The sequence below is a fragment of the Ambystoma mexicanum genome, chromosome 2p (genome assembly GCF_040938575.1).
Source record: "Ambystoma mexicanum isolate Mex_15411 chromosome 2p, UKY_AmexF1_1, whole genome shotgun sequence".
Taxonomy (NCBI): Eukaryota; Metazoa; Chordata; class Amphibia; order Caudata; family Ambystomatidae; genus Ambystoma; species Ambystoma mexicanum.
In genome coordinates this window covers 1,028,896,253-1,028,920,081 of record NC_090923.1, presented here as the reverse complement: position 1 = coordinate 1,028,920,081, position 23,829 = coordinate 1,028,896,253, and the positions used below count along the sequence as shown (strand labels likewise).

General features: G+C 48.4%; 1 protein-coding gene across 1 annotated transcript in view; it reads left to right on the top strand.

Annotated features, from left to right (window-relative positions):
• SF3B2 (splicing factor 3b subunit 2) overlaps positions 1-23,829 on the top strand; it is a 633,281-nt gene that overhangs the window by 489,669 nt on the left and 119,783 nt on the right. The window contains exons 17-18 of the mRNA XM_069644893.1: positions 1,669-1,811; positions 2,047-2,148. Of these exons, the coding sequence (XP_069500994.1) occupies positions 1,669-1,811; positions 2,047-2,148 (245 nt within the window). The remainder of the gene's footprint in view (positions 1-1,668; positions 1,812-2,046; positions 2,149-23,829) is intronic.

The following is a 23,829-nucleotide window of genomic DNA, read 5'->3' as shown; positions in this document are numbered from 1 at the left end:
CAGGAAGAAGGACAAAGTACGATATGGCCAAAGACCAAGCAAACATTCTAATAGCATGGCCATCTTTGGGTGCTCGACATCTTTTGTAGCCACTTGCTGTAAAATGAAAGTGCACAAGTTAAAAATCATAGCTGTAAAAATATCACTGCTGCCACCAACTTGTCTTAAGCACGAAATGTAACCAACAGCCCATAAGGTAAAAAGCTAGGATCCAAAGTATCCTAATTGCACTTCACTGGAAAGTGATGTGTGCAATTGTCAAAATGCAAGAATTCCAAAAAGGGAGTCTGTTTCCCCATAACAATGAGTGAAAGGTAAGGGAAGTAAAGCCACAAGCTTTACTGCCCTTGAGAAAGTGTGGGCAGAGTTCACAAGCAAAAAGAAGGGTGTTGAATAGAAATCTTTGGAGGCAAAGGTGCAAAAAGAAAAAAACGTTCTAACCGTCTTGTCGACAGATAAAGGGACTGAGGGGTCGGAGCGTGTTGGGGTAGAGTCGAGGTTGTGGGTGCTTTTCATGCAGCCCACCTCTCCATGAAAATGTTTAAAGTGGGATTGCGCATTGCTGCACCCAGCTCCGGTCCATCCCAGCTCTGCTGGAAATCCTAGAAGGATGGAGGACAGGGGCTTTGGACTAAGAATTACAGTAGTTGCTGCAGTAAGTAACTTTTCCTTTAATACCTATTGACTTTGGCCTATTTAAACATTTACTGTCTAAACCTTGCCAAAGTATTAAAGTTGTACCTTATTTGTACAATATGGTGAATACCTCCTTACTCTTGTTTTGTGTTCTTTACATGATTTCACAGTTTTAATGCTCTATCATTTTTTAAGAGTGTTTATATTTTAAGTTGCATGCAAAACATATTCGCAGAGAATAATTTCCAGTAAACATACTGTGTGGACATTGCTTTGAGTGTGCCAGATAGTGAGCGCTGTATTGAGGGAAACTGTGTTTAACACTGCAGGTTGGTCTTCCTAAACCCTCATAGTGGAATTTCTGCAAATCTCCCAAACAATTAGCTAAGTGGGTTGGATTATCAGTTCTGAGAATCCCAGTTGGGAGTATCGGGATTGGCATTCCTCTGCTCATCCGGAATTGTCTTGCGAATAATAGTTATTGGCCCAGTTTGGCATAAAGCGGCTTTGCCTTTCAGCTCGATATCAGTGCATCGGTTGTCCTTTCGGCTTTGCTGATGTTCTGATACTCCCAACTGTGATTCATAGAACTGATACCCCAACCAACCCACCATACGTGGAAGCCTAGAAAACATATCCTCGAAAAACACCCGAATGGGTTGAAACACAATTTTGAATTAAACATTTATTTCAAAATCTGGAAAGCAAGAATTGGTGTCCTTTCAGCACAAGATATCCGGGTTCCATTACGTTCTAGTTTGTACACAAGGTCTGCAACACCTCCCCCCTCCTGTGTGATCTTGATGCAGACTTAACTTTGATAGATAAATTATGCAACAAATCACTCAGTGCTACGCGAGTAGATTCAGCCTCTACTGCCCAATCTCATTTACCAATCACAAAGTGTACTGGGCCATCTGCTGTTTTAATCCACGAACATGCAACAGCCGTAATCGGGAAGGTTCTATAGGGCATAGTGGGTGTAGTACTCCAAAGTGGAATCCCCTTCCCTGACTTAATGATGTTTTGCAGACAAAAACAGAAGAGGAAGAGATTGACCGGACACCATGGGGGGAACTGGAGCCCTCTGATGAGGAGTCGTCGGAAGAAGAGGAAGAAGAGGAGAGCGATGAGGATAAACCAGATGAAACTGGTTTCATCACACCAGCTGACAGGTGAGCGCTGGGAAACAAGATATTGCTGGCATATCAAGTCTTGCAGCTCAATATTTGATGTTTCATCTTGGAGCCTTGGATGTTATCTTGGAAGTGGGTTTGAATTTGAAGGAGTGCACTGCTGAGCAAGGATTGCCATCACTTTAGTTTAATTGCTATTTGTTGGTTAATCTCCCCTGCAATGGAAACACTGACTCAGAAATTAAATCATGTTGTCTTGTCCTTGTTTTCACAGTGGTCTGATTACACCTGGTGGCATTTCGTCTGTACCAGCAGGCATGGAGACCCCTGAACTCATTGAGCTGAGAAAGAAGAAGATTGAGGAGGCCATGGATGGGTGAGAATGGGGAATTATTTATTTTGTGGGGATGTACAGCTCAGTGGATATCGGTCCTGTTTCTCTGGAGTGGCACTGTTGGGAAGATTGCCCTCCAGCCCAGTTACAGAAAGAAAGTCTTTCATACATTAGTTAAAGCAGGGGGCCTTAATTACTGCTCAATTATTCTTATTGGTGAAACAGTTGAGCAGCCGGATCAAGCTCTGGGCAACTGGGCTTTGTACCTTTCTCCATAAAAAAGTTAAATGAGGTACAGTCTTCAAAAGAAGGCATAGCCAAACTATTTGTGAAGTAAATGTATCACTATCTCGCTTTTCTTGTAGCAAAATTCAGACGTTTAAGAACTGTGGGTAATATGGACATCCGTGCAAAGCCATGCAATACTAAGAATTGCGATTTTTGGCAGAGTGTACATTTCAGAACAGGTAGATACACTTTAGCATAGAATAGCATACTTTGAAATAGTTAGCTACTGTAAACAGTCGGGTCAAATATAACAAACATGTCCTGACTGGACCTACGAATAAGGCATTCTTCATTGTTTGTTTGCTGCATGCAAAATGAACAATAAAGAAAACTAAGGACTATGAATTCCCTTGGTTCCCAAGAAAAGAGTTAGAAATGTCTACACCAGCCCTGTTGTACTCTTAAGATTAACCAGACCAGACCAGAAATGGGACATACATTGCAATGGGAATAGTGTGACTAAGTTCACTTGCATAGAGACATGCTGGAATAAGTTAAATACAGGGGTAATTCCCACACGTTACTATGCTGACTGTTAGGATAGTTTTTCCAAAGTCCAACTAAGAGATTCACAAAACCATACATCTGAGGCAGTACATAAATCCACTTTTAGTGTAAGGCTGTACCACCTGAGAACATTTGGTAGCATAGACGGGTACTCCTTGCAAGTTTACTTTTTAGACCTCATTTCAGTGCTAGTAAATCAACTTGTATACTTTCTGAGGGTCCTTAAGCTACGTTGATTATGAGCACACAAACTATTTTAGAATACACTAAGCAATTCAAGGAAAGCAAAACCCAATTACACTTTACGAAAGTCGCAATGTATTTCAAGGTAATTAATTGACCCTATGACTATTTTAGAAATGTTCTAAACTTGGCATCGAGGCCTTAATGCCTCAACCCTATACTAGCTTTATGACCCCAGGTATCTTTACACACGATGTGTCTTTGAACATCACACAGGAGTGGGGGAGTGATCACTCTCGGCTAGAATTAATGTTCCTGGACATTACTAATGGACTATCAGAGAAACCTGCTCAGGACTATTTAAATTGGAGGGGCAAAATTTGATTGCCCAAATATAGAAGAGCAGGGAAGTCACTCAATACAGGTCTCATGGCTATGCCCGAGTATATCCAGCAAGACAAATGTCAGCCCGAGACCTTTGTAAAATTAATCTGGTTGATTTGTCCATGGAGTGCAGGAGGAGGGAGAAAACAAATACATCGACATTCTTTTGACAAATAACAATGAAAGAAAAGAAGAGGCTCAATCAGAATTTAAGAGACCTAAAAGAGTGGGGTCTTTATTGGGTAGACCAGAAGCGGGAATTCAAAAGGTTGGTACAGCAATATAAGCAATGGTCTGTTAACAGGAGGATGTGGAGATTACATCAGGATGGAGAAAAAATGGTGCAGTTAATGGGGAATATAGAATCTAGAACTTTCTGGTCAATAATTCATCAGCTTGAAGGTAATCAAGATGCTGCACTGTGTAATCTAGTATCTGAAAAGGGATGACTGGATTATCTTTCGGCTAGCTTCAAAAACCCAATGCAGAGTACATTTAGAGTAGACTGGGAAGTAGTTTGGGATCTCCCCCTCGAACAAGACCTGGTCAAACTGATTAGTAAATCCTAAACTTCAAACGCAGCAGGGCCGAATGGTCTTATCAAGTCTTGAAGAGTGAACCCCGTCTTTGGGCCAGACTATTACTCTGGCTCTTTGGGGAGATTCTGGAAACAGTTCCCCCCATCGTGGAAGACGGCGATTGTTAATCCGCTCTTCGGTGGGGGGGAGGGGGGGCGATCGGTTACGCCCAACAAACTATCAGCCGATCATCCTTCAAGACATTGAAAGTAAGCTCTTCATGAAAATCTTAATGGGAGAGCTGGAGAGATGGGTAATGGAGACAGGAATACGTGGGGGGAGGGGTAGAGGGGGGCGCTAGAGAGCCCGACCAAGATGGCTGCGGACTCGTGAAACTCCTCAGCACCCTGTAAATCCGGTCTAATCTCTGGCGGTCTCCGCGATATCTAGGGAGAGCTGATTGCGTGACCTGATCTCCCCCCCGATCGCTGTGTCTTGTGGGGAGCACCTTTGGCCGGAGTGCGTGCTGGTATTGGAGCGAGCAGTGGAGGGGAGCTGTGGCTGGCCTGGCGAGTGGACTGTGGTGGTGCCTGGCTCTCGGCTCCTGTCGGGCCCCTAGTGGGGAGGGGGGAGCTGCAGCGCTCCGGCGTAGGAAGGTGGATACTCGGAGCCCGTGGGCACTCGGAGGATAGGGCGATCCTCGGGGTTGTGCTGGATGAGCGGTGAGGAGCTGGTGTGTGGCCCGGGTGCTTGGAGCTGTGGACCAGGGCTCTGCCCCGGGGGGCGGCCCCTCTGCCAGACCTGGGGCGCCTGCCTGGCGGGCCGCCGGAGCGCCGGTAGTAGAGAAGGGAGGAGGGAGAGCCGGCGCCTGGAGGAGGGAGCGGGTCTGCGCTGGGGTGGCGCAGCCCGTTGCTGGAGGACCTGCGCGGGAGGAGACTGGGGGCTCTGCCGGCGGTGGAACTGGGCTGCGCACAACGCGGTGCTGGGCGGACTTCGGCGGCGCTCCAAGCCCGAGGACAGCACTGGGCCCGATGTTTGTGTAATTGCTCCCGAGTGGCGGGCAGGTCCCACAGGCGAACTGTTGAGGGTACACAGCGGCCGCACACCTGTAATTCTTGGGCAGTTGCTCCTCGCACACCCCGGAGGATAACTTGACAATTCTCAGCTGATTTATTGGCATTGAGTGTGTTACGTGGAAGGCTGGCAACATTCCACTTCACTGGGCCCCCACCCTGAGGCATGCACTGATCCTCGGCCTGGGATGAACTGGGAGGGGGTGCGGTGTACTCATCGGTACTGCACCCTTTCTTGCTGGGGCGTATAATACCGTGCACACCAGCAATTTCTACGGAGCACGACTAATATTAAACTTGCCAAGTGAATGTTTTGAGAGGGGTGGGGCGAGTCTGTTGGCCCCATTGGTCGCCCGCATCCCGACTCTGGTCCGGGGAGGGTGGGGTGACCTGTCGGGACGCACTGGATCTCTTCTGGCCCGCAGCCTGTCGTCAGGGCCCCTGTGTGTCTTCTGAGCGCACTCGGGCGTTGTTGGTTGGGTGCCACCCCGCCTGGCCGGTGTGAATGGTCTGTGCCTAGCTGAGGAGCTCTGCGGTGCTGTTGGCGGAGACTGAGCGGGGGGGCCTCCACCGGCTCTACGGGACTGTGCGGCGGTGCTGGTGGTGTGGGGGCCTGCACCCACCCCCTTCTCGGGGAAGGAGTGGGACGGTTCTAAACGCAAATTGTGCCTGGACTCTGCCGCTCTGCTCATCATGTCTAAATCTAGTAAAGGTGGGAAACGGCAGTCAAAGCTCAGTTTCGAACCGTCTGGTCAGGTTGAAGGCGGCGGACCGGTGGAGGATTCAGTTGCTTCCCGGGCAGATTCGGACCCGGTGGCTGCCTTTCAAGATATTAAAGGCATGCTCCTGCAGCTGCAGTCCGGAATTCAATCGCTGAATGGGAAGCTTGACATATTGACATGTAAGGTCGACCATATGCAAGTTCGCTTGGATAAACATGGGGATCGGCTGGATGAGGCGGAGGGGCAGATCTCCGGGGTCGAGGACACAACAGCATCCATTTCGAGTGAAATGCCTGGAGTCAGGAAAGCTCTTAAAGAGCTTAGGGAGAAGTTGGATGATCTTGAATCCAGGTCGAGGAGGAACAATGTTCGGATTGTGGGCCTGTCTGAGTCGGGAGACCAGGGCAACATGGAGAAACTGGTGGAAGAAATACTGCAAGAGACTCTGGGGTCGGGCGGCTTCTCCCAATACTGTGTGGTGGAAAGGGAGTAAAAAGTGCCGAGTGGGAGGAAACCGTTTCCAGGGGCGCTACCACGCCCTGTGATAGAACGCCTGCTGAACTATCGAGACCAGGATACTATACTTCGGAAAGCCAGAGAGAAGGAGACAGTCTCATATAAGGGCAACACCATAAAATTCTTTCCAGACTTTTCTGACAGGGTGCAGGCAAGCAGGAGAACATTCCTGGATGTTAAGAAGAGGCTCAGGGACAGAAATATTAAATATGCAATGTTGTTCCCTGCTAGGTTGCGGGTTGAACACGACGGCAAGACACTGTTTTTTGAAACACCTGATGAGGCTGCTTCGTTCCTGGATATGTTGCAGCGAGCCACTAGATCACAAGGGAACAATGAATGATTAGCTATCAGGTTACGCTTCGGCCATGATACAGATTCATCTTCATTTGCGTTTCGGTTTGTGTACTGATTGGGAGACAACACATTTATAGTGGTGCTGTGGAGGGTCGGGCTTGTAGCTACCCCTAGAGCGGAAACAGAAGCTATGTTGCTTAGGGGGGTGATGGGGTTTTGTAGTTGGGGTTCTTTGGATGGGTGGGTTGGTGTTTCTTGTTGGGTGAGAGGGATGAAGGGAGGTTGTGGGTGGGATGATCGCCGACAGGTTAGGGGGTTGTCGGCAGGGGCGGGGGGAGGGCTTGTTGGGGGATGGGTTGTTGCTGGGGAAGGAGGTGCAGCAGGGCGGTGGATGCGCGAATACTTACTGTGAGAGATAATCGGGAGGTCCAGGGTGCAAGATTTTTTTGATGGCAGCTCTTAATCTCATGTCATGGAATGTCGGGGGTCTTAACGGCCCTCCTAAGTGTCGGAACGTCTTGCAGTATCTAAGGCAACATCAGATAGGAGTGGCGTTTCTCCAGGGGACGCATCTGACGGCGGAGAGTGAGTCTAGATTCGGTAGGGGCTGGGGGTGCCACGGATATTTTTCCTCCTAGTCCTCCTACTCCAGGGGGGTGGCCATTATGATACACAGTTCGGTGGGATTTCGACTGACCAGGGTCCGGAAGGATCAGGAGGGCCGGGCGCTGATAGTGCAGGGGATCATCCAGGTGAAACCATATACACTCATTTGTTATGGGCCCAATACGGACACCTTGGACTCGTTGCAGTGGGTGGAGAGGCAGTTGGGGGATATTTCAGAGGGGGAAATCCTGGGGGCCGGCGACTTTAACTCTGTCCTGGATGTAACCCAGGATTGCACAGGCCGTGGCCGACATTCGGGCAGTAAGTGCTCAGGGAAAATACGAGGTATGCTGGAGATGTGGGGGCTGGGGGGGGGACCCATGGCGGGTGAGGCACCCGGGGATCCGCGGCTATACGCATTTTTCTGCTCCACATGGTTCTGCAGCACGGTTGGACTTTATTTTAGTATCTCAGGCGCTTTTGGGACAGGTCCGAGGGGCTGAACTTTTAGCTCGCACCCTGTCTGATCATGCTCCAGTTTTGGTGTCCATTCATATACAGGGGCGGACGGGGACACGGCCACCCTGGCGGTTTCGAAGCGAGGAGCTCACAGATGTTGTTTTCAGGGAGGAATTGTCGGCTGCTATAGACACATACTTTGCGTGCGTGATGCGAGGGGTGTGTATAGCTAAGGAATCTGGGATTATAAGGCGGATACGGAGGGAATGGCGGATAAAGAGGAGGAGGTGCGCCTACTCCAGGAGGCAGCCCCCGCTCCTACGAGGCACCAGCAGGGGGAAATAATGCAGAAGCTTCAGGAATTTCAGGATCTGGCTCAGAGGGAGGTTAAGTATCTGTGGGACAGAGTAGCTCCTCAACGGTATCCAGTCATAATTTCGAATACAATATATTCGAAAGTAAAAATGTCAAATATTTAGTCGAAAAACAAAAATGTCGAAAAACAAAAATGTCGACTTTTTTTCGATTTTATGTGTTAATAATAAATATTTTATTAAACTTTTTTTTAAAAATAATTAAAGGTATTTCCATGGGGGGTGGGGGTGATGGGGAGGATGGGGGGGGGGTTGGGGATAGGGGTTTGGGATGGTTTTTTAAATAATTAATTATTTAATATTATATTAAAGATTTTTTTAAAATAATTAAAGGTATATCTATGGGGGGCGGGGGGGATGGGGAGGAGGAGGAGGGGGGGGGGTTGGGGTAGGGGGTGGGGGGGACCCCCCCCATAATAAATGTTACTATCTGGGTAAAAAAAAGTGTTTTGGGTTTTCAACTTTTTTTCGACATTTTTTTTTCAAAATTATGACTTTTCCTATTATATGTATGTTTTTTCGACTTTTTTACATTCAACATTATGTTTTCGACTTTTTGACTATAAACCCTCCTCAACGATATGGAGAAGGGCAGGCCCCGGGGCGGTCGCTCGCCAGGACTATCCAGGCACGCGAGGGGGCGAATAGAGTGGTAGCAGTCACTGATGAAGAGGGGAGGGATTGTTTTGAGAACGAGAAAATAGCCCTTGCATTTCATAAATTCTATGGCGGTTTGTACTCCTCTCATTCGCAGGCCACTCAGGCTGAGATGGAAGCTTATTTAGACGACATGGGTTTTTTATTGGTGCTCCGATGAGCAAAGGGAATGGTTGAATAGGCCACTGACTTTGGAAGAGGTAACTGGGGCCATTAAATCGCTGAAAGGGGGGAAATCTCCGGGCCCGGGCGGCTTTACTGCCGAATTTTATAAATGCTTTGCTGATAAGCTGGCACCGCACCTATTGAGGGTCTACCAGCAGGCGGTATCTGAGGGGCGTCTCACTGAGTCCCTGCGGGAGGCGGTGGTGGTTGTGTTGTTGACACCTGGGAAACCCGCCGACGATTGTTCCTCACATCGCCCGATTTCGTTGCTCAATCTTGATAATAAGATACTAGCCACAGTGCTGGCTGATAGGTTGGCGCCGTTGATGTCTGTGATGGTTAGGGCCGATCAAGCAGGATTTATCCCGGGACGTTCCACGTCGTTCGGGTTGCGAAGAATGTTCGGTCTGATGGCGGCGCTACCCGCGGAAGAGCCGGTGATAGCGGTCCTTTTGGATGCTAATAAAGCATTCTATTCTGTAGTGTGGCCATATCTCTTTTCGGTTCTAAGGAAGTTAGGGTTGGGGAACATGTTTATTTCCTTTATATCCTTGCTATATAAGGATTCAGTTGCTAGGCTTAGGGCGAATGGGCTGACTACTGAACCTATCTCACTGGCGCGTGCGACACGCCAGGGGTGCCCGCTGTCCCCATTGTTGTTCGCCCTGGCGATCGAGCCTTGGGTGGAGCGGGTGAGAGACCAACATATACACCGAGGTGTTCAGCTGTAAACTCACCGGGTGGTAATTTCATTGTACGCGGACGATATGGTTATGTTCATGCGTCAACCGGAGACCAACTTGGACCAGATTATGAGGGATGTTTTGTTGTTCGGGGAGGTATCTGGGCTTACAGTTAACACTAGTAAATCTGTTATTTTCCCGTTGGCGGCGGCGGCGACCCAATTTTCTGATAATTGGGGGTTTCAGTGGGAGCTGGTTAGTACCTGATATCTAGGGATTGTAATAGCAAGGGAGGAAGGGGTGGTTTACCGTAGGAATTATCTGGAGGCGCTTGTCATGATGCCGACCCCCGGAGCACCAGGCCAGGCCCAGCACCCCCGGGAGCAGCCATCACGCCCCCGGGTAAAAGCCCAGCGGCCCTTTATAGGGGCTCTTTGGACTCTGTCCTGGCGCCATTGGCGCCAGGCTCATGTTGGACATCAGTCCTGGCGCCATAGGCGCCAGGCTCATAAGGGGAAGTGTTTGGTGCACTTACCTGAAGCAGACCATGCTGCACACTCGCCTGATGGAGACCATGCTGCATGAAGAACCAAATGAGGCCTAGGAGGGACTATTTTTCTGAAGGAACTATTTTGTTACTTGGGTGGGGCTGTGGAAGAATACTCACCTGGAACTTCTTCCAAGGCTATTTAAGCCACGCCCGGACAGCCACACGTGCCTCGCGTTGTTCTGCATCCCAGCAGCTGAACGCTCACCGTGTCTGCTCCTGCACCTGGACTTCAGCCACGCCCGCCTCGAACCTGGAACACCTGTAAGGAATAAGAGAAGAGAAAGGTGAAAACCAAGAACTTATTCAACCTTCTTACCTGCATCCGGAATCTTCACGCCAGCATTCCTGAAGGAAGACTTCCATTTAAAAGCACCGCGTTGCTCGCTGCAGCGCCACGCTTCACTCACCTGTTCCCGAGACGCCGCCCGGCTCCATCGCGGCTCTCAGCACCGGTCGCCACATCTCTGCACCTAGGGAAGAGAAGAAGAGACAAAAGGTGAGCAAGGGAACACAAGAGGAAAGCCGACTTTTCAGCCATATTACTTACCGGCTTTTCTTGGTGAACCATTCCACATCTCGGCGCCGCATCTTTGGCAGGTACCGCACCCCGGCCCCTATGGGGAAAGGACAAAAGACATTACTGGGGAATTATAAAGACATTTAGAGGGGTCGCCCTCATCACTAACTCACCTGATTTTACCACCGGCAATTTAACCCCTCAACGCATCGCCTTTGTTCTGCACCTGAAATAAAGGACGGATCACAGGTTAGGAAAAACAACATAAAAGGAGACTCACACTTGAACTTTTGCATCTTCATACTTACGGCGTATCGCTCAGAAAAGTCAAGTGGATTTGCCAGCGCCATTCTGAAAACCACTGACGTAACTGGACGAACGCGCGCCCCTGCACCAGAAGCAGGATGGAGAGTTCATCCTTCCAAACCATAAGGTGAGCTTAAACCGGGGGTTTTGGAGGAAGTCAGAGAAGAAGGAAGAGGGGAAAGGGGGGAGCAAGCACACTATTCAGCAGACAGTTAATCCCCTTTCTCATCTGCAGAAGGATATTCCTACGGGCCAGACAAGCAAGATTTGGGAGTCCTGTTCAATCGGTGGTCCGAATTCTGCGCATCACGCTTGAAGAGGCCACAGCAACCCAGACCAGCGCCTCCGTGGGAACCAGGTGAGCGTTACAGCACTGGAGTTGGTTAAGACGGCACTTCTCAGGTGGGGATCGCTTCCGCTTAACCTATATGGTAGGATTTTGGTGATTAAGATGGCCATCCTCCCTAGGTTTCTCTATGTATTCCTGAATGCTCCGATTCCAGTGCCTAAGAAATTCTTCCGGGATGTTCGGACGGCAGTACTAAATTTTATATGGGTGGGTAAACGGGCCAGGGTCTCCTGGAGACAGTTGGTGGCGCTGGTCCGGGAAGGTGGACTTGCTCTGCCGGATTTTGAAATATATTTTCTGATGTTTGTTAATCTGCTTAGAATCACATGCTGTGCATAGGTCCGACATCCAGTGGTCACTGCGGAGTATTGCATTTTGTTTTTCGTAGTCGAAAAGGGGACGTCGACAAGGCGTGTCTGTAACACTATCCCTATAGTGACGTGCGTTGTACCCACAATCCCTCACGCGTCGAGGTCCCTCAGATTGTTTTTTTCCGCCCAGCTTATGGTCGCCTTACGCGGAGCTCCTAGAGAGACATTGCTAAACAATTACTACGGACCTCGGTCCTTAATATATACTTATTGTTAAAGATCCCTCCCCTCGACGTTAGCTGTGAAGCTGTTTCTCCGCCAAGCAAGTTTTCGACGGAGGAGAAGAGACGGAGGAGATCCTTCGGCGCTGCCGAACACGTGGCCAGGCCTCGCCGGCCAACATACAGTAGGGAGAGTGGGGGTTTCAAACTTTTACCTTCTCGTCGAGAATGTCTTTCTTTCTCCCCTATCTTTCCCTTGGGGTTATCATCACCAGTTTTTATTGCCTCAGCTATGGAGAGGACACCTTTTAAGTTTTGCCCACGCTGTAGGGGCAAATACACTTGGAAGGACAAACACAAGCTCTGTAATCGTTGCTTGCCCCTCGATCATAAAGAGGACAGCTGCGCGGCCTGTAAACTCTTGAAACCAAGAACTCTTAAAGAACGGAAAGTTAAGAGGTGGGCGGACTACGCTATGTCGAAGTCAGTTTCCTCACCCGCCGCCGCTGTTACAGAAAGTGACGAGGAGGGTGATAACTCGACGTCCGTTACGGAAGTCATTAACCCCCAGAAGGAGCGCTCGCGCTCCTCGACGTTCGTCCCCGGCCCCGACGGGCTCAGCTCACGCCCTGCTTATGGGGATGAACACCCCGGCGACAAGGACGCACACAGACCCCATAGGCCTAAGCACACAACCCACAACTCTTCTTCGTCCAGGACGAAGGATCCACCAGCGCCGAAGGGGACGCAGGGCACTCCAGCGTCGACCTCAGACCGCAAGGGTCTCAAGCCCCACCCGCAAACGCAGCCGCGACCAGCGATTGGGCTTTCATCTAATACGGGCGCTACCTCAAAAACATCCGACGTAACGCTCCATAGAGCGGCCGTCGAAAAACAACGCGCAACGCAGGCAACGCCGACTCCAGAACCCTCGACTGACGAACTCGTCGTCGAGAGTCTGGCGAGAATTGTTTCCGAGGACAAACGTAAGCGGACGACGAAACAGACGTCGAATACCGCACCCAAGGAAATAGAAACGCCGAAAAAGCACAAGAGTAGCCAGGAACTGCCCCATCCATCTAAAGGCACTTCTGAACTACCGGAGGGCTTTTCTGAGGGTGACGGAAACCTTTCGTCGACGTTGTGGGAGCGTTCGAAGCGTTTTGAAGGTGAAAACACTGATTTCCCCCCTCTAGACTATTCAGGGGTTCCCCATGAGACCCTGGAAAGACTCCATTCTTGTATGGAAAAGATGGAGAGGTTTTTGGGTAGCCAAAACCCACCCACACCCAAAAGACCAAGAGAATGGACCCAGGATGACCCTAGGGTCAAGATTCCTAGGCTGTTTCCCCCTTCTACAGATGCATATGACCTCACTGAAGAGGAGCAATACCTCCAGGAAGATGAGGAGTGTTTAGGTGGAGAGGAAGAACTTGAGGAGGAGAGGTTTGAGGAAGACCCTTACACTAGCGCAGGAGCTTTTGAAGAAGATACAGCTACCTCACAGCCCTGGCACTCCCCATCAGTGCAGCCTTGGCAATCCCCATCAGTGCACTCAGACCCTGATGTCTTTCATCCTTCTCCTCCCAAGGACTCACCTATTGGGAACACCTCCCCTATAGATGACCAGCCTTCTCTTAATGCACTATTGCGCAAGGCAGCAGCGCATTTTGAAATAGACACAGGGGAGACTCTTCCGGACATAGACTTTGTAGAAAAAGTTATTAAAGAAAAAGCCCCGGTCAGCCAGTCCATTCCGCTCCTGGCTTCTATAAAGAGAAGAATAACTCCTTCCCTTTCCAATCCGGCCTTAGTCAGAGGGGTCAACCCTCGGATAGAAAAGCTCTTCAGCCCTTCGTCTTCTGACCCTTTGTACATCAGGGGACATTCTATTCCGGACTCTCTGGTAGTGACTAACACAAGAAAGAGAGCGGGGGTACCACTATCTACTAGTGAGGCACCACCTGACAAAGAGGGCAAAAAGCTCTATGCACTTGGGAAGAGAATCACGACCTCCGCCGCCTTCTCAACCAGGATCGCGAATAACAATTCCCTATTAGCTAGCTACGCAGATGCACAGTGGAGCAAGCTGCGCAGCGAAGCAGAGGACGCACCAGAACCCCTGCGTTCACGCCTGTTGGCTACTATATCAGAGGGAACTCTTGTAAACCAGGGCATCGTAAAGAACTCCTTAGATGCCGCAGAGACAGCTGGCCGCTCCCTGGTTCAGGGAATACTTCTCAAACGCCATGTCTGGCTGCGCAATTCGGGATTTAAGCCAGAAACTCAGGCTTCCCTAATAAATAAGCCCATAGAGCAAACACATCTGTTTGGGAAAGCAGTTGAGGCCCTAGAACATGCGAAGAAGGAGTTTGATACCATCAAGACTCTTGACCAAATTTCTAGGCCACCTAACAGACGCAGCTATGGCAATAGACGCTCCTTTCGTGGCCAACGCCAGCAGCAAAGCCAACAACAATTTTACTCTGCTACCAACTGGCCCTCTAACCAAAGCACCCAGTTCAGTCAAAGAGGCCAACGTTGTGGCAAAGGAAGAGGGCGCGGCTCCAGTCCAAAAGGCCCCACGCCCAATACCAACAAATGACCCAAAGATTCGGGTCCCCTCCCATGCATCACCGGTCGGGGGCCGGCTAACATCGTTCCTTTCAGCATGGGAGGGAATAACGTCAGACCGCTGGGTATTATCCACCATAGCCCACGGATACTGCATCGAATTCAACGGTTCCCCGAAATACAGACCCCCACGGAACCGACGCATGACACCGGAACACCTCACTATTCTTCTTCAAGAAGAAGAGCTACTGAAAAAAGATGCTATAGAGGCTGTCTCCCTATCTCAGGTAACAGAAGGTATTTATTCAGTGTACTTCCTTGTACCCAAAAAGGACTTAACCATGCGCCCTGTATTAGATCTGCGCCCAGCGAACAACTTTGTCAAACCCCAAAAGTTTCGTATGGTGACCTTGCAGGAAGTAATCCCACTGTTATCACAGGGGGATTACATGACAAAACTAGACATGAAAGATGCATACTTTCATATTTTAATGTTGCCAGCGCACAGAAAATACCTCAGGTTCAAGATAGAGAACAAACACTATCAGTTCAGAGTACTACCCTTCGGGATAGCATCTGCACCAAGGGTATTTACGAAAGTATGGGCAGTGGCAGCGGCCCACCTGCGCAGATTATCCATCCCGGTTTACCCGTACCTCGACGACTGGCTCATAACAGGGGATTCTTACGAAACATGCTTCTCCAATACCCAAAGGACCGTAGATCTTTTGTCCCAACTGGGCTTCTCCATCAACGAAAAGAAGTCCAGCTTAGACCCCAGCCAAATCAAACAATTCCTAGGGGCTCTAATTCGAACAAAGGACGGCCTCGTCTTCCCCTCCAACGAGAGGGTCCAAAACATGCTGTTTCAGATCCTCCAATATGTGGCAGGTCGAGAGGTGACGGTACGCAAAGCAATGCGCTTGCTAGGGATGATGGCGTCATGTATTTATTTGGTACCTCACGCGCGCCTGCGCATGCGCCCAATGCAAGAGTGGCTCTACAGCCAGTGGTGTCAGGCCAGCGGACAATGGGACGATCTGGTGGTGGTCTCGCAGGCCTTGGTTCTCTCGCTACGGTGGTGGACAAAGGAAAACCTGTTATTAGGGAAAACTTTTGCCACACCCGCAGTGGAAGCCACTCTAACCACAGACGCATCCCTTACAGGATGGGGGGCTCACCTATCCCATCAGACTGCTCACGGAGTGTGGACTCCGAGCTTAGCATCCAAGCATATAAACCTGCTGGAACTATTAGCAGTGTTCAAAGCACTGAAAGCCTTTCAGGAACACTTACAAGGAAAGACAGTGATGGTCCTCACAGACAGCACCACAGCCATGCACTATCTCAACAAGCAAGGGGGCACTGTCCAAGCTGTCCCAGAATATATGGAAGTGGGCTCTCAAACACATGTTCCTACTATCACAACATGTACCAGGGGAACTCAATCTGCTAGCAGACAAACTCAGCAGAGACTTCCCCCTACCCAAAGAGTACGAATGGCAATTACACGAAAACATCGTCTTAGACGTCTTCACGCAATGGGGATTCCCGGAAATAGACCTGTTCGCAACCCTGGAGAACTCACAATGCCAAAGTTACGCCTCCAGGTACCCCCAGAACCAGTCCAAGGGGAACGGTCTGTTGATTCAATGGTCAGGGAAATTTGTTTACGCCTTTCCCCCGACTCCCCTCCTCAACAAAGTGGTGCACAAGATGCACCAAGAGCAGGTTACCATGATACTAGTAGCCCCAATGTGGGCCCGGCAGCCATGGTTCGCTCACTTGATGGAGATGTCCCTATCCCCCCCAATGAAACTTCCCTGCCCGTACAACATGCTGTCACAAGACAAGGGCAGGACACTGCATCCATGCCCTCAGACCATGAACTTAGCAGCCTGGCTCCTGAGATCATAGAATTTGGACATTTACATCTCCCTCAGAGATGTATGGACATCCTCAGGGAAGCCAGAAAACCTAATACTCGCCACTGCTATTCTAGCAAGTGGAAAAGATTTGTCATCTGGTGTAGAAGTAAGAACATCAACCCGGTTGACTGCTCTGCCACTAACATTATTCTGTACTTGACCCATTTACTGGATTCAGGTCTAGTGTTTAATTCCATTAAAGTCCACCTAGCGGCACTTTCTGCATACACCACTTCCCAACTTAAAGTGTCGTGGTGGAAGATACCAGTTATCAAGGCCTTTATGGAAGGGGTAAAGAGAATACACCCCCCGATAGCTAACCCAGCTCCCGGATGGGACTTAAACGTGGTACTTTCTAGACTCATGGGCACTCCTTTCGAACCCATGCACAAGGCAACTCTTAAATACCTCACTCTTAAGACTGCTTTCCTAATAGCTATCACCTCCATTAGGAGAGTAAGTGAACTACAGGCTCTTTCTGTACTAGACCCCTTCGTATCAGTTCACAAGGATAAGGTGGTTCTTCGCACACACCCAAGGTTTGCACCAAAATTCATCTCGAAATTTCATGTAAACCAATCTATAGAACTACCAACGTTCTTTCAAAACCCTTCCAGCTTGGGAGAAAAAAGTCTGCATACACTAGATTTACGCAGAGCTGTCATGTTCTACATGGAAAGAACCAGATCACTGAGAAAGACTAATCAGTTCTTTGTCTCGGTGGCAGCAGGAAGAGAAGGAGATGCCGTCTCTAAGTCCACTATATCTAGATGGATTGTACAATGCATCACTCTCTGTTACACTCTTGCTAATAGAGAACTACCCTTCAAGCCAAGAGCACATTCCACTCGAGGCACTGGGGCTTCCATAGCATTCATTGCAAATGTTCCCCTTGAGTCCATCTGCAAAGCGGCTACCTGGAGTTCTGTGCACACCTTTACAAAACACTACTGTCTAGATGCACACTCTAGATCTGACTCCCAGGTGGGGCAGGCAGTATTAAGACATCTTTTCTCTACTGTTCCTTCTCATAACCACCGCCAACTCCGGGTACTGCTCGCTAGTCTATGCAAGGCATGTGATTCTAAGCAGATTAACAAACATCAGAAGACAATGCATTACTTACCGTAAAAGCATTTCCGATGGTTGTATCTGCTTAGATTCACATGCGCCCGCCCTTCCTCCCCGCTCGGATGGAAGGAACATAGACATCCTCTACTATATTTCTCTCTTTTCTGTACTCACTCACATCTAGAAGGCTCCCTCAGGGCAGAAAAATACAAACAGAGGGACCTCGACGCGTGAGGGATTGTGGGTACAACGCACGTCACTATAGGGATAGTGTTACAGACACGCCTTGTCGACGTCCCCTTTTCGACTACGAAAAACAAAATGCAATACTCCGCAGTGACCACTGGATGTCGGACCTATGCACAGCATGTGAATCTAAGCAGATACAACCATCAGAAATGCTTTTACGGTAAGTAATGCATTGTCATACGGTGGCGCAGGCTAGTTATCTACGCTATTGGTTCGGAATGGCGGCGGAGCGACGACTTGTGGAAGTGGAGAGGGTGCTTGCGTCCCCTGCCTTACTGCGGGCCGTTATCCTTTTGGCACCAAGCCGGCCGGGCACACCCCGGGACATGGTCGCTCTGACGTGCAGGTCCTGGTCCCGCCTGGAGCGGAAAACAAAGGGGGAGGTAATATACTCTCCGGAGCTACCGGTCATATTTATCCCGGGTATCCCCCTGACTAGTGAGAGTAGGTATGTTACTTTGATGACGAGGCTGGGAGTACACAAATTTGGGGATCTGTTTCCGGGCGGCCGGTTTATAACTCTTGATCAGCTGAAAGAGAGGGGGGTGCTCTCTGCACTGGACATCTTTCTATATTTTAGGTTACGAGTGGTATTGAAGCAACTTTTTCCGTTGTTCCCCGCACAACCTTGCATAACCGATATGTTGGATAAGCTGATACGAGGGGAGGTGGGACACCGGGTGATATCTGAATTGTATGCGGCGGCCCTCCATGGTGAGCTGAGGGCTGTGACCACATCACGGGAGCGGTGGGAGCGGGAGCTGGGCAGGGAGATACCAGGGGCCGTATGGAGCTACTGCTGTGAAATGACTAGAAAGGGGGTGGTCTGCACTAGGTTTAAACTGATTCACTAAGTTTTTACATCAGTACTTTTACTCTCCTGTTCAACTGAAAAAATATTTTCCCCAGCGGTCTGATGCCTGTCCGGTGTGGGTCGTCCACGGCGGGAGCGTTTTGGTTTATTTGAAATGCTAAGAAAGTGTTACAATTAAAGACAGGAATACTCTCCAAACATCAAACCGGGTTCAGAGCAGGTCATTCCACCACTGTAAATGGTTTAATATTGAACGTATTGACTGAAAAAACAAGAACTAAAGGTGAGCAACTACGTGGCTTGGATAGACTTTTCCAAAGCTTTTGACCATGTAAATAGAGATCGATTGTGGTCTAAGCTTAGAAGTTGTGGTGTACCAGAAGGGTTACTAGCAATGTTAGTCGAAATTCATAAGGATACGACCATTAGACTGCGGTATGATGTTGAGGGACATCTCTCTGATCCAATTAGTGTGGAAAGGGGGGTTCTTTTTTAATCTCCATCTTGCGGATATGGAAATATTTTTGAAGTCATCAGCTCTAGCCAGTCCAGTGATAAATGGGTCTAAGATCCACTGACTGACTTAAAACGGTAAGTAGCAGCTTCAGAGTTAGTGTTCAGGAACTTCCGAGAAGGCTCCCTAAATGCGTTCCAGCACTGGCCCTGGACAAGTGGTATGAGCAAACTCCCAACCACACATCACCCACTCGGCCTCACAGGATGTACACCAGACATAAGGTAAGTATTACCCAAGCCCACACAATACTTTAGGAGAAAAGAGTTTCGGAGTGGATGCCTTCAGGATGTAGCAGCACAGGACCTGGTTCCTGGATTCTTGGTCTGGAGATGAAAGAGCCTGACATTGGATGGGAACTTGCAGCAGCAGTCAGAGGAGGCTTCCAGCAAAGGTTTCTTCAGGTTCTTGTGGCTCTGTGGATCTGGCGCCCTTTTACTGGACCCAGATGAAGAACGAATACCGCCGGTCGGATTCTCTTCACTCTGGAAGAGAAACCCCCTCGCAGGAGCCAAACCCCCCTCTTACCTCCGACTCAAGCTGCTGCTTGTTTGTTTTATTTATTTGATATAGCGCAGGACAAAACCCTCGGGTAGCTGGGCGCGAACAGTACAAGGATACTTAAGAAGCTTAGTTACAGAGCATACAAGATAAATAGGAGACTTGGCTACATCGTTAGGTTGTTACATACAATGTGTAAAAGCAGTTAGAAACAGTAATAGCTAGAAAGCAACCATAAAATTAGCAGTGACCAAGTTTCCCAATAGAAAAAAACCAAGATACAGGCAGCGGGGTGCCAGAGATTCTGTGGTTGGCCATCATAGCAATCCTTAGTAGGTACTTCAAGAGAGGGTAGATCAGGGGTAGGAGAGGTCGGAGGGGGTTAGCAGGTCAGAAGGGTGGTCAGGTTGTCATTAGTCCGTAGCCAGGTGAGGAGTTTCCGTCTGAATGTGGAGTAAGGTTGGTCAATTCTGAGATCTAGAGGGAGTCCATTCCAGGATTGAGCAGCTTGAACCAGGAAGCTAGAGCCGCTGGCTGTAATCCGTTTGTATCTAGGAACCTCTAGAGTGAAGGCGTAAGATATTCTCGTGGGCCGGTCAGAGGCATTTGGATGCGAGAGAGGGTTTTGAGGGATATTCTGTCATTAATTTTAAGCTAATGAGCATTTCTTCTGAATGTAGAGATATGCTCTCTGTTCGGGATGTTAAATGCTGCTCTGAGGGCATTATTTTGGAGTCTTTGCAGTTTATCAATAATGTACTTATTAGATACCGCATACAGAGTATTGCAATAATCCAGTCTGGATAGAATGAGTGCATTGGCTAGTGTGATGCAACTCGTCTCAGAAAGGAATGGTCTGCAGGCTCGGATCAGTTTACACGTATAAGCTGTAGAAGAAGCTGGGGAGTTAATTTGCTTCTTAAAGGCGAGTGCCAAGTCAAGGTAGAAGCCGAGAGTTTTAACAGAAGGCATCACTTTGATTACATTATCAATGTTGAATGATGCGTAGCTAGGGTTAGTTTTTTTTATGGCTGTCTCTGAGCCTAGGATCAGTAACTCGGTTTTCTCATTCATGCAGAGGCCGTGGGAAGCTATCCATGCCTGAATGAGGTGATAATTTACTAAGGCCGAGTCCTCCAGGAAGTTGCCCGAAAGGGGAAAGAGGATTTGAGTGTCATCAGCGTAATTAGTGTAGGTGACACCCAATCTCTATCCAACTTGTCAAACAAGGGCTTAGTAAAAATATTGTACATGGTCCTTGAGGAACACCGCAAGAGACTTGTATGGGGTCAGTAGCTGCTAGAGGGGAGAAGACTCTCATTGGCCGATTCGCAAGGAAGGATTGTACCCAGGTTATGGCATCACTTGAGAAATGGGCAGCTGACCTAAGATGATTGCATAAGACTGTATGATCTACTAGGTCAAAAGCTGCCGATAGGTCAAGGAGGAGTAGCCTAGCTGGTTTAGCATTGTCCTTCATCTCGTCAATTTGGGTCTTGAGGTCGATCAAGGCTGTTTCTGTGCAATGAAGGGGGTGGAAGCCAGACTGACGTGAGCCTAGTAAGTTATTTGTTTCTAGGTAGTCCTGAATTTGCAGGTAGGCTACTCTGTCGATAATTTTTAATAGGAAGGGGACTGTGGTAATAGGTCTATAGTTAGTAGGGATGGATGGGTCTAAGGTTTGTTTTTTGAGCAAAGGTAACACCCAGGATTGTTCAAGGTTGTCGGGCACAAGATTCGTCTTAAAGGATGCATTTATGAGCTTCGAGATGAAAGGGGCTAAGTCTCTAGCTGCATCCTTTTTAATTTGGGCTGGACAGTTGTCTCCTTTGCAATTGGAGGGTTTGAGTGAACGTATAATTTTTTTCCGTCTCGACGATGGATATTTTTTTAAAGGTGAATGGTGGTGGGGAGTTGTTGAGGGAGTTTGAAGGTGGTTGCTGCTGAGGTGAAGATTCAGGCTGTAGGAGCAGGGAAGCTTTCTTTTTTGCAATTTTAATTTGAAGAGAGCTAATTTTGTCAGAAAGGGCATTTTGAATGGTAGTACACCAAGGCTTATCTTTGGGAGTATTATCAACCTGCGGTATGGGTGATTCCATTTCGCGGAGGATAGAGAATAATTCCTTGGTGTCTGATTTTTGGAGATTCTATCGTTGAAAGTGTTCTTTTTAGTACTGATAATTTCCTTTTTGTACAGTTCGGAAAGATTAGATAGCTTTATTTTATTTTCCTCAGTAGGCGAAAGGCGCCAGATTGATTGCAACTTTCTTTTTTGAATCCTTAGTTCTTTCAGTTGTGGTGTGAATCAATTATTTAGATGAGCTGTCTGTCTACCTTTGCGAGTTTTAAGCGGGGCAATGGCATCAAGTGCCTTTGTCATAGCACTAGTGAAAACTTCCACAAGTAGGGTGGGCTCCGTATTGTTAACTGGCTTGTCAAGATTAGGGAGAAGGTGTGGTAGAACATTTTCCACACATGTCTTTTTTTCCTCCTTGTAGGGAATGGCGGTGCCATAACTATAGGTTTAGGACGGATGAGGTCAAGTGAGGCAGAGAAGGTGATTAAGTGGTGGTCAGTCAATGATTGTGGGGTTATATTAGTAATGATAATGTTGCAATTGAGGTCGGCAACCCAATTTAGGGTTCTTCCTTTAGCGTGTTTAGGGGTAGAGACTATTTGAGTCATCCCATAATACCTCAGTAAAGAGGCGACAGATGGGGCATATTTATCATTACTGTCATTGAAACCCAGAGTAAAATCTCCCAGCAGCCGAATTTGCGCATGGTCTTTGGTATTATTGGTCAGGATACGGTTGAAATCCTCCTCAAATGAACCCAACGGTCCAGGTGGTCTATAGATTGCATAGATGGTGAGGGTACGGTTACTAGAGAGGTGAAGTTTAGCTGTGGGAGTCTCACAGGAGTGGAACAATGGGGTATTAGTGAGTCTGATAGAGAGGTTGGATTTGTGGGCGATAGCTATACCGCCGCCTTTGGCGTTTGGTCTGTCAGCTCTTAGTAGTTTGTAGCCCTCTGGTACTGCTAGCATAATAGCAGGGCCTGCGGCCTCGTGGAACCAGGTCTCGGTGATGACCAGCAGGTCTAAATTCTCATTGGTTAGGGTGTCCGCGATATAGCAGCATGGGTCACCATAGAGCTGGCATTGATGAGTGAACCTGATAGTTGTAGAGAACTTGTGAGTTTAGTAATGGGAGGTTGTTTGGTTTTGATTTGGACGGTTCTGTGGGCGTTTATTTGAGTAGTAGCCAAGGGGACAGAAGATCGGTGACTATGGTTATGGTAATGTGTCCGTTGATTAGCTAGTCCAGTAGGTTGGGCAGCCTTACAGGAGAATCCTCTAGTGGAATAGTTAGTTAAGGGTTCATAGAGGCGGGATAGTCTAGATCTCAGTCTCAAATTTCTATCCTTTGGTGGGTAAGAGGCCAGTGAGACGGCGGCCATAGTGGCAGCTAGTATCAGATATATTATCTGAGTTCTTGGAATTATCCTCATGATCAAGGGAGGAAGAAAGTAAGTTATAAACAGTTGTAGGTTTAGTCTATGGCATAGTTAGGCATATTCCGATGCAACACTCAACTGTTAGGCAGAAGTGGTCTAAATGCAGTGTTCAAATTGTGCGGCCGATATAGGCTGGTACAGCATCAAAGTGGCAGGGCAGGCAGATACTAGATGCAACATTCAGGTAATAGGCAAATGTGGGCTAGTACAGCATCAAAGTGGCATGGCAGGCAAATACTGGATGCAACATTAAAGTTGTAGGCAGATATGGGCTAGTACAGCATCAAAGTGGCAAGGTAGGCAAATACTAGATGCAACGTTCAAGTAATAGGCAGATATAGGCTAGAGCAGCAAATATGGGCTAATGCAGGATCAAAGTGGCAAGGTGGGAATACGCTTTGTAGGACATTCAAATAGTGAGATCAAGGTAGGCTAGTGCTGTGCATAGGTAGCACGGCATAAGCTGGTGCAATGATAGGTTGGCAAGGCAAGCATGCATGGGCTAGATGCAGTGTTCAGGTGTTGTGGCAGGTGAAGCTGAATACAGCATTGAAGATGCCGGATATGTAGAGGCTAAAGACAAGGATTGCAGAGGTAAACAATCAGCTAGATTCAGAAATTACAGTATACGTACTGGGACATGCGTCACAAGTGAATAGCAACACAGTGGATGTCAGTACGCACACATGACTGAACATATTTGCTGAGCATATGATGGTGGCAGCTCAAAGCAGTATCTCATTGGCAATGTCAGGGCCTGGGATATGAGTAGGTTAGCAGTTGAGTTTAAATTTTGTTGGAACATGTGCTAACTTGCTACTAACGTGAATAGTGTAAGGTCGGCAGAAGTTTCTCATGTGTACGTAAT